The sequence below is a fragment of the Diachasma alloeum genome, unplaced genomic scaffold (assembly GCF_001412515.2).
Source record: "Diachasma alloeum isolate Michigan unplaced genomic scaffold, Dall2.0 Dall_scaffold_00295, whole genome shotgun sequence".
Lineage (NCBI taxonomy): Eukaryota > Metazoa > Arthropoda > Insecta > Hymenoptera > Braconidae > Diachasma > Diachasma alloeum.
This window is the reverse complement of record NW_021680434.1, coordinates 966,808-977,370: the sequence shown is the minus strand read 5'-3', so window position 1 is coordinate 977,370 and position 10,563 is coordinate 966,808. Positions and strand designations below refer to the sequence as shown.

The 10,563-nt window shown below is 36.8% G+C and overlaps 2 protein-coding genes across 3 annotated transcripts in view; one reads left to right on the top strand and one right to left on the bottom strand.

The window, feature by feature from the left end:
• Positions 1-353: 353 nt before the first annotated feature.
• Positions 354-4,641, bottom strand: LOC107039239 (transmembrane protein 43 homolog). 2 transcript variants are annotated; one of them, XM_015258758.1, is made up of 6 exons: positions 4,544-4,641; positions 4,349-4,471; positions 3,723-3,914; positions 2,857-3,089; positions 1,153-1,659; positions 354-714 (listed from the first exon to the last, which is right to left on the bottom strand). In XM_015258758.1, the coding sequence occupies exons 2-6, from the start codon at positions 4,361-4,363 to the stop codon at positions 429-431; spliced, it is 1,233 nt and encodes a 410-aa protein (XP_015114244.1). In that variant the 5' UTR covers positions 4,364-4,471; positions 4,544-4,641; the 3' UTR covers positions 354-428. The 2 variants fall into 2 exon arrangements, with proteins under 2 accessions (XP_015114244.1, XP_015114243.1); XM_015258757.1 differs by having other exon boundaries at positions 4,349-4,641.
• Positions 4,642-4,689: 48 nt separating this feature from the next.
• Positions 4,690-10,563, top strand: part of LOC107039223 (ribosomal oxygenase 1) — a 9,639-nt gene continuing 3,765 nt past the window's right edge. Inside the window, exons 1-3 of the mRNA XM_015258739.2 lie at positions 4,690-4,744; positions 6,760-7,382; positions 9,130-10,327. Coding sequence (XP_015114225.1) covers positions 6,760-7,382; positions 9,130-10,327 — 1,821 coding nt within the window. The 5' untranslated portion in view covers positions 4,690-4,744. The remainder of the gene's footprint in view (positions 4,745-6,759; positions 7,383-9,129; positions 10,328-10,563) is intronic.

The following is a 10,563-nucleotide window of genomic DNA, read 5'->3' as shown; positions in this document are numbered from 1 at the left end:
AAAAAATTTTATTTCGACATTTCTGGAGCCCTCGGGTGTTTCATTAGCATCAGAGTCGTTAGTAAATACAGAATTAACGTTCACTCGGCGAAAAAATTCGATTTTGTCGAAAGTCGACTTTCCCCCTGGAAAAATCCAAGATCTGACCCTTGATCTTCGTGAAAAAAAAATTTCTGAACATGAAATATCCAAAAAAACCAAACAACTTCTACTGGAGAATGTTTCCGGGAACTCCCTCAATCCCTCAATCGAGGAAAAGTAAATTTCCCGCAAAAAACTTTTAGAATTTTTTTTTTTTTATATCTACAAGCCATATTGATCACCCACGCTTGCCGAAAATATCATCAAAGACATAAAAATCAACCTTTATTACCACTAATTCTATAAATACATTGTACGTTCGTTGTCCAAACACGGAAGAACAGGGATCAGAATCTTCTGTACTGATCCCTGTGTTGATTTTGCCTATTACACGATGTGAACGTCGAATAGATGAAAGGAACCATTGCTGCAAAAGCCAGGCAGAGAGCTACGATCGGCCTGTACCACACCCAGGCGAATCCAATGACTAGAAGACTGATCGACATGGAGACTGACATTGTCAGTGAATCAATGGCTATTATTCCACAGAGGAACGAGGAGTTTTGGATTATTGTTGTTAAGATGTTGGCGAGACAGCTGGCGGCTACGAACAGGACTAGCCAACCTAGACCCCTGAAACAAGAAAATGAGTAAATTAATTAATCATGTCCGAGTATTTTTTATAGTTTGGTGCAGATGAAACTGTAGATTCAATTATTTTCAAGCAAATTACATTTTGCATAGAATTACTATTTTTTTAGACATGAATGCGATCTCTGATGAAATTCTGAGAATGAATAAATTGTTACGATTCCGAACAAGTGATTTTTGCAGTGGAAAATTGATTGTTTATAAATTATTTATAGAAAATGTTCGTAATTTTCAAAAATGACAATTTCCAAGTTATTTCATCAATCTTTCTTCAAAAGTAAACTTTCTATTTTTTTTAGATTTCTAAAATGTTTTCAAACAGTTCAATGTCGAGCAAAGTTTAAATAATAAAATCATTTAATAAAATCATTTCATCGGAGAAAAAATACTTGAATAGGGTCTAAACACTTGTTTTATTACCTGATGGTCCACGTGCGCCAATAATTATTTACATGCTCCAGATGAAACATTCTGTCCACCGTGAGTCTGTGTTTCCTCTGCAGAAGGATCTCCTCCCCCCTGGACGTGACATAAGGAACAATAGTTCCCTTCTCCAACTTGCCAACGACTGAAAAAATCTCGCCAACCTTCCCAGCGTAGGAGAATAAAATCCTCAAGTCACCGACTCGTGGATTCCAGAGGTCTGCTGCGTGATAGTAGAGACCAGAGTGCATTTTTATGTCCCTGCGCTCAGGCCTCTGGTCGCTGGTGATCTCAATGAAGTCGGTGAACTTCTTCTTGAGGTCCAAGCCCAATTTTATCCCACCTATGCCTGCTTCGTCCGCTATCTGGACTTGACTCTTTATGGGGACTTCTTTAGGGTTCTCGTGGCCAGTGCGGATGTAGAAGGAGTCGGAGTCGATCAGCTTGTCGCGCCATTCCGTTGTGTAGTAGTAGTTTTTGTCCTCTTGGACTTCACCGGCGTAACTACATGAAAAAAATCGTGGGGATGAGAATTGTTGAGAGGTTGTTACACCTACACTGAGAGAAAAACGACAAAGTTCTCAAACAAGTCTTACTTGTGCCAAGAAAATATTTTTTTGGAAATTATCAAAAAAGGATTCTTTGTGCCAAACATGCAGAGAGTGCGCCGGAATGAAAAATTTTTGTCGCGAAAATAGATTTAGTAGTTTAAAAAAAATTGCACTCTCTGTACATGCAAGAAATGTCATTTCTAGCACTACTCCTTCGTTATTCGATACTCCCATACGTATTTTGCTCCCGTAAAATCTTTGTTTTATGCGGAACGAGGGATAGTAGTTTTTCGTTTCGGCTGTCTAATAATCACAGACAACAAATGAACCCTTAAATGAAACAATAATAATGATATGATAGCAATCTTGTAACTTAGGGATAAAATATTTGTTGATAAATTTTCCTCTGTATGAGATATTTTCATCCTGAAAAGGCACCGTCTGGTGTGAATTATCCGCCTCTTGAGCCAAATATTTCGTTGCTGTCGATAGCAGAACAATTATTCATGTTTGAGACTTTCAAATTCGAACCAAACAAATTCATTTTTGGCAATTTTCAACTAGCGATTTTGTTGGCCCAAACAAGACTTGTTTGACAACGTGTCTGTTTTTCTCTCAGTGTATGTTTATTTGAATCAAATGAATGGGTTTTATTCAAGTTTAAACTGAATTTTTATTTGCATCTTCATTCACACTTTTCCATTGTTCAGTATAAATGAATGTTGCCTTGATCCACACAAAGACTTCATTAGTTAGAAACCAAGTAATAGTGTGATAATCGTTTATTTGGGTCAAATGAATCATTTATTTGATTTTATTAACGGATTTATTTAGAATGAATCAATTCAGTAGAGAAGCGGTAAAACGGTTTAAGTGAACTTAGCGCTCATCTGAGTTTTTGAGGAATATCTCCGAATCTAAGGGAGATAACGAAATTTTTGTGATGACATTTTTTGTAGAGCGAATTGAGTACTATTGAAAAGGTAAGATCGAAAATTTTGCCATCTCCCTTAGATTCTGAGATATTTATTGAAAACTGACAAATAGTCAAAATCGATTTAAACCGTTTTACCGCTTCGCTACTGAATTATTCATTTCATCCAATGAAAACGCGTTTATTTTGATCCTTGAATTTTTTTTTTCAACTTACGTTCTCTCTTCCTCGATCTCCACCCACTGATAAACTTGAACTCTTCTTTTTAATTTAATCCCCTCAACAACGACTCCATAATCAGGCTCGGTGAGAGGTTCAGAGGTCCAGATTGCTCCTGAGAGATGGACCAATTTCCCTTCGTATTCTTTTGGAATAGTCTTCAGGTCTGTGATCGTGGCTACGTTCTCCAGAGCTTCGTCCAGGGATCTAGCCACCGATGCTGCCCTCCCCTGCAAAAAATTAAAAACGTGAAAATTTAATAATAAAAAAAAGAGATAGTGGGCGGGATATTTGCAGAATTGCCTATGAATGGAATATTCTCAATATTCATTAAGGGTGCATTCAATTTCGCGAAGCAATTCCAAAGTCTTCGTTGGAGCAGGGGACAATCAAGTTGCCATTTGAAAGTCTCAAATTATGACAAAATAAGATTGAGATTTTTAAGCCCCAAATTGGAACTTCCGAAAGTCTCAAGATGAGACTTCTGACAGTCTCAAGTTAAAACCTTTGAAATCTCAAAATAATATTTTCAAAAGCCTCCATTTGAAGCCTAAACATCGTAAGTTAAGAATTTCAAGTCTCACTTTGAGACTTTCCCAGACTGAAATTGAGACTTTTGAATGCCTCAAGTTGAAAATACGCGAACTTGACTTTTTTTAATCAAATTCTCAATTCGAGACTTTCACAAGTCTCAATTTGAGATAATAAGTTTCAAAAGAAAGTTCGTTTTTTTGGGTGAATGTTTATGTTCTTAAAAAAAAGCGATTGAAAAACTTGCGCTAAAATCAGCAACGGAGGGTTAATCTTCTCAACATCTCCAAAATCGACTATATTTAATCTTGCAGAATGTAAAGACGATAGACCTCATTCCAGAAGAGAAGGCACATTCCAGTGGCGAATAAAATAGACCCAATAATAGTTGTCAGCCAAGACTCCCTGAACTGCTCTGCAATAGTAGGTGGAAGACGATTCATTTCTGGGGGTCTTCTCGCATTCAGAGGATCAGTCTCCACTGCTGACTGACCCCTCTGTGGACCCCTCCGCGTGAGGTTTCCCTGGAGACGAAGGAAAATATTCCAGAATAAAATAATTCCAGAATCTTAATTTTGTGTACCGAATTTTTATTTTTAGAAACATTCTTTTTTATTTTAACAAAAGGAATTGACTGACTTTAAATTCCTTGCGATTGATTTTTCAGATCATAGGAGTACACAAAAAAAATCGTTGAAAAATATTGAAAATTGAAGGACCGTCCGCAAAATCGAACGCATGGAGTTTGAAATTACTGCATTCCCTCTATTAAATAAAAAACGAATGTTATTGAAAAATGAAAAATTCATGATGTTTCATGCCTACACTTTTTTTTACATAAAGAAGAAATTGAAAAAAATTGTCGAAATTTCCCATCAAATACTTGTGGAAAAATCACTCCAAGTGAAAATTGAATAACGAATAAGACAACGGGAAAAATAAATAGTGAACTTCTCACGTTATTTGGATACATCTCTTCACTATATCGTGACCAGCACCAAAATCCCTGAGGTATTTACAGCTGGGTGAAGTCAACAATGTCCAGCCACTGGCAAACTCCCAAAACAGGTTACGTCCATGTCTGAATCCAAATTATTCTCTCAAAAAAAAATTATAAACATCACTAATTTCGGGTTTTTAATCACTTCAGTACCAGATTGCCATCTTTATCACGTAGTTATCGATTTTTGTGAACGAAAAACTAATGAAGAAATGACAACATTTGCTCCGATAATGAACGGAGCAACTGAATGCCCCTTTGCTCCCTCGATTATGCAGTTTCCTCCATTTTTGGGATAACAAAGAGCTCTCGGTGAATTGTAAACACACGTGAGGCGTTCAGAAACGAGCCAAGGTGAGTCTCCGGCTTTTGAGGAATTTCGATGATAATTATTGTTAAATTAACATTATTAAGGATTTTTAATTGTCTTTAGCTATCGAACAATAAGTGGAAGCGTTAGTTTGTAGCTTTGAGAGATATACACGAGGAGAAAATGAGGGGAAAGGGTTTCTAACCTATTAAGGGTGGTCACACCGCTTTTTCCAAGTGCCATAGTTGATGGGAAGTTTCAACAAATGTTTTTCAATTTTTTTCTGCACTATTTGCAAATTTTTTTCTTCAAAACAGTGTAAGTTGTTTCTTCAAAACATCATGAAATTTTCATTTTTCAATAGCATTTATTTTATTTTTTATTCAACAGAAGTAATTGAGTGATTTATAATTGCATGCGAATGATTGTTCGGAAGGTCACATGGAATGCAGAAAAAACAATCGTTGAAAAATATTGAAAATGCCATTTTACAATGAGAATTTGAAATAAAAATTGATGAATATTCTGATCTCGGAAAGCTCAACCAATAAATCTGGGAAATTAAATTGACAATTGTTCGACTCCATAAGCTGGTGCCTCTTTGGAAAATAGGGGGACAGATTTTGAATCTCTCATTCACGTTGTTATTGACTTTTGTGATAAAAATATGCATCCGAAGTTTTTTTTTCTATCGAAAATTGTCATTTTTCGTTTTTTTCGACTCGTAAAAAGTCTATTACCTTCAATTTTCCTTCGATTTTCAATATTTATTGGAATTATTTTATATTGAAGAGAGGTAAAAAGCCATTTTTCATGACTGAAAAAGACATTCCTCTCCGCATAGACTGAATGTTATAAACAACTGGTGTCAGAGTGTTTAAACTATTTTATTTAGCCTGAAATGAATGACTTTATGTATCAGAGTTTTGACCTGAGTTCGTCACCAATTTCTTTGCGTCATTCTTCCAAAAAATATCCCCTCGAAAACTCTGCTATCTTCCCTACACTGAGAGAAGAACGACAAAGTTCTCAAACAAGTCTTACTTGTGCCAAGAAAATAGTTTTTTGAAAATTATCAAAAAAGGATTTTTTGTGCCAAACATGCAGAGAGTGCGCCGGAGTGAAAAATTTTTGTCGCAAAAATAGATTTAGTCGTTCAAAAAAAATTGCATTCTCTGTACACGCAAGAAATGTCATTTTCATCACGCTGTGACGAAAAGTGAACTTTTCGGTACGCTCTGCGTGCCTAAAAGTCCAATTTCCGCCACATTGTGATGAAAAATATTGTTCGTAACTCATGAAAAAATGTTTTTTAGCTCGTGGGATTATATCACTCGCCTTCGGCTCGTGATATAAACCTCCCACTCGCCAAAAAACACTTTTTCGTCACTAGGCCCGAGAAAACCGCGATTCTAACCTCGCTTTGCTCGGTTAGATCGCGGTTTTCGGGCCCAGCGACGAAAAATATTGTATGTCACACGGCGATAAAAGTATTATCTGACGAATGTGATTATAATCCTCGCCTTCGGCTCGGATTATAAAGTCACATTCGCCAGATAATACTTTTATCACCTGATGACATAATGTACTATTTTGCACTCGTTGCGAAATATACTATTTTAGCACTACCCCTTCGTTATTCGATACTCCCATACGTATTTTGCTCCCGAAAAATCTTTGTTTTATGCGAAACAAGGGATAGTAATTTTTCGTTTCGGCTGTCTAATAATCACAGACAATAAATGAACCCTTAAATGAAACAATAATAATGATATGATAGCAAATTTGTAACTTAGAGAGATGAGATATTTTCATCCTGAAAAGGCACCGTCTGGTGTGAATAATCCGCCTCTTGAGCCAAATATTTCGTTGCTGTCGAAAGCAGAACAATTATTCATGTTTGAGACTTTCAAATTCGAAGCAAACAAATTCTTTTTTGGCAATTTTCAACTAGCGATTTTGTTGGCCCAAACAAGACTTGTTTGACAACGTGTTTGTTTTTCTCTCAGTGTAGATTCTGAGATATTCATTATAATGATTTTTTCGTTTCTCATTGCAGATGGACAACACGAAGCTCGTGTCAGCCTTCGCCGTTCACTCGAAGCGTCGCAAAAGCGTTGACACAGTCCCTCCACCAACGAAAGTGAAGCGCACACGTTCGTCAGCGAGTGAATCCCACAAGTCTCCGGCCTCTAAGACCCCATCGAAGCTGAGTCTCTCCGCTCACGTGGCCATTGAGGACATAGGAGAGCTCCTGAAGTCGACCCCGAAGAAGGTGGCCAACGGCGTCGAGAGCGCCGCACACGAGGATGAGGTGCCAACCCCGAGGAAGAGTGGAAAGAAAAAGAAGAAGACGAAATCGGAGTCTTCAGCTGCTGCAGATGAATCTGTGGGCGATGATGAGGCCGAGGCCGTTGCTCCGGTCGCTGAAGACGTGTCGATTGGATTACCTCAGGTGAAAGTCACACCAAAAGCTGCGGCCAAGGGGAAGAAGGAGGGGAAGGGTGGCCAGAGGGATAAACAAAGTGGGAAGAGTCAGAAACAGGGGATTCCCAAGTTTGTTCCTGATGGGGCTGATACTCCTCAGCAGGAGGAGATTCGAAATAACATCAATCCGCCTGAGGAGGCCGCTACACTTTTTAGTTGGGTCATCCATCCACTGGATGCTGATGAATTCTTCAGGTAATTTATTTTATATATGGTTTGGGAAATAAAAAAAAAATTTTGGCGCGAAAGGGCGGGGGGGGGGGGAGTTGTGGTACAGAGTAGAGAATTTATTTTCTGTGCTGAATAAAAAAAAATTAAATGCAATAAATGCATGCATGCTATGTTGTCTGTGGCTACTCGGTGCGTACAGAAAACGTGTGCTCACAGAAAATAAATAAATAAATTTAAAAAAAATTAATTTTTCACTGAATCCAGAAAGTTTTAAAGTCGATATATTTTTTCGTATAATGGAATAATCCCCATAAATCCGATTTTTATCCTGGTCTCTTCATAGAATGAATAGAATAAACGCCACAAATTGAGAATTGGGGACTAAACATTTTACCGGATTATTATTATTATTATTACTATTATTAATTAATTAATTAATTTTAGCATTCATCTCCATGTTATTAAATATGCAGGAGGAAATTCAAGGAATATTGGAGAAAAGAATAACCACGTGTGTTAATTTGTCATAGAAGCGACAATGACAAATCACTTCTATGACAAATTAACAAACGTGGTTATTCTTTTCTCCAATATCCCTTAAATTTCCTCCTGTATATTATTATTATTATTATTATTATTATTATTATTAATATATTAATTTATTTTAACATTCATCTCCATATTATTAAATATGCAGGAGGAAATTCAAGGAATATTGGAGAAAAGAATAACCACGTCTGTTAATTTGTCATAGAAGCGACAATGACAAATCACTTCTATGACAAATTAACAAACGTGGTTATTCTTTTCTCCAATATCCCTTAAATTTCCTCCTGCATATTATTATTATTATTATTATTATTATTATTATTATTATTATTATTATTATTATTATTATTATTATTATTATTATTATTATTATTATTATTATTATTATTATTATTATTATTATTATTATTATTATTATTATTATTATTATTATTATTATTATTATTATTATTATTATTATTATTATTATTATTATTATTATTATTATTATTATTATTATTATTATTATTATTATTATTATTATTATTATTATTATTATTATTATTATTATTATTATTATTATTATTATTATTATTATTATTATTATTATTATTATTATTATTATTATTATTATTATTATTATTATTATTATTATTATTATTATTATTATTATTATTATTATTATTATTATTATTATTATTATTATTATTATTATTATTATTATTATTATTAATTTATTAATTAATTTTAACATTCATCTCCATATTATTAAATATGCAGGAGGAAATTCAAGGAATATTGGAGAAAAGAATAACCACGTCTGTTAATTTGTCATAGAAGCGACAATGACAAATCACTTCTATGACAAATTAACAAACGTGGTTATTCTTTTCTCCAATATCCCTTAAATTTCCTCCTGCATATTATTATTATTATTATTATTATTATTATTAATTTATTAATTAATTTTAACATTCATCTCCATATTATTAAATATGCAGGAGGAAATTCAAGGAATATTGGAGAAAAGAATAACCACGTCTGTTAATTTGTCATAGAAGCGACAATGACAAATCACTTCTATGACAAATTAACAAACGTGGTTATTCTTTTCTCCAATATCCCTTAAATTTCCTCCTGTATATTATTATTATTATTATTATTATTATTATTATTATTATTGTTGCTGTTGTTATGAATTAACAATAATAAAATAACATAAAATAATAAAATCCTCTTCCAGGAACAATTGGGAGAAAGCTCCCCTCCACATAAAGCGCAACCGGCCGAGCTACTACAAGCTCCTGATGTCAACCCCCCAGATCGACGATATCCTCCGTCGCTACCACATCCTCTTCACGAAGAACCTGGACATAACAGCCTACGTGAATGGAAAACGGGAGACCCACAACCCAGAGGGCCGAGCCCTCCCCAGTGTGGTCTGGGACTACTACGCAAACGGTTGTTCAGTCCGAATGTTGAATCCCCAGACATTCATCCCGAAGCTCCACAACTTGAACGCCTGCCTCCAGGAGTTTTTCGATTGTTTTGTTGGGGCAAATGTCTACCTGACGCCGCCAGGCTCCCAGGGCTTCGCCCCTCACTACGACGACATCGAGGCATTCATCCTCCAGATCGAGGGTAAGAAACGTTGGAGATTGTACAAGCCCAGGAGCCCCTCCGAGTTCCTCCCCAGGTACTCCTCCAAGAACTTCGATCCCTCGGAGCTTGGCGAGCCAATTCTGGATGAGATCCTCAGCGCTGGGGACCTCCTGTACTTTCCCAGGGGAACGATCCACCAGGGGGAGACCCTCAGTGACTCCCACAGCCTCCATGTCACTCTGAGTGTCTACCAGAAGAACTGCTGGGGCGATTTTCTGGAGAAACTGGTGCCTGAGGCACTCAAAACAGCTATCGCTGAGGAGTCAGAGTTCAGGGAGGGAATGCCCCTGCATTATCTCAAGTCTGTGGGGTCTGCCTATGCTGATGAGGACAGTGACGCCAAGAGGATGATCCGTCAGAGGGCCAAGGAACTCCTCCACAAGATGATTGAGAGGATCGATGTGGACAAGGCTGCTGATCAGATGGCCAAGGGCCATATTCATGATTTTTTGCCACCAGTGCTGGCGCCTGTTGAGCTGCAGTGCTCGGTCTTCGAGGATGGGGAGAGGATGGGGGACGATGGGGAGGTGCTCAACAGGGTGGAGATCGAGCCGGACACCAGGGTCAGGCTCGCTAGGGAACATGCTACGAAGCTCGTGCAGGAGGAGGATGGCTGGAAGATTTACTACTCGGCTGATAATACTAAGGAGTATCATGAGGTCGAGGTGCAGTTCCTCGAGGTCGGGGAGGAGCTCATCAAGGGGGTTAAGCAGATCATTCAGGCGTATCCGGACTTCGTCAGGGTCGATGACTTGGAGATCGAGGGAGAAGACAATAGGGTGAGTTGCGAGATTTTTTTTGAGGGGTTCTAGGGAAGTTTAGTATATTTTGCTCCAGAATGACCATTTCGCACGTTATTTCCTGCTGTCTTGTATAATGAGCTGTTTATTGCGTTTTATTAAACTGAATATGATTTCTTTTTAAATAATTTTGGCAGATTTTCAGCTTGGTTGAATGTATGGTCATCATTATTCTTATTATTCCTTTTTTCTGTGCAACCGATTGTTGGGGGGGG

Excerpts from the sequence above, each read along its gene's own strand:
- LOC107039239 (XM_015258757.1), bottom strand. Across the intron at positions 3,090-3,722 it reads GCCTTCTCTTCTGGAATGAG|GGGAGGGCAGCATCGGTGGC; the intron begins GTCTATCGTCTT and ends AATTTTTTGCAG. Across the intron at positions 1,660-2,856 it reads GAGATCGAGGAAGAGAGAAC|TTACGCCGGTGAAGTCCAAG; the intron begins GTAAGTTGAAAA and ends TTTTTCATGTAG.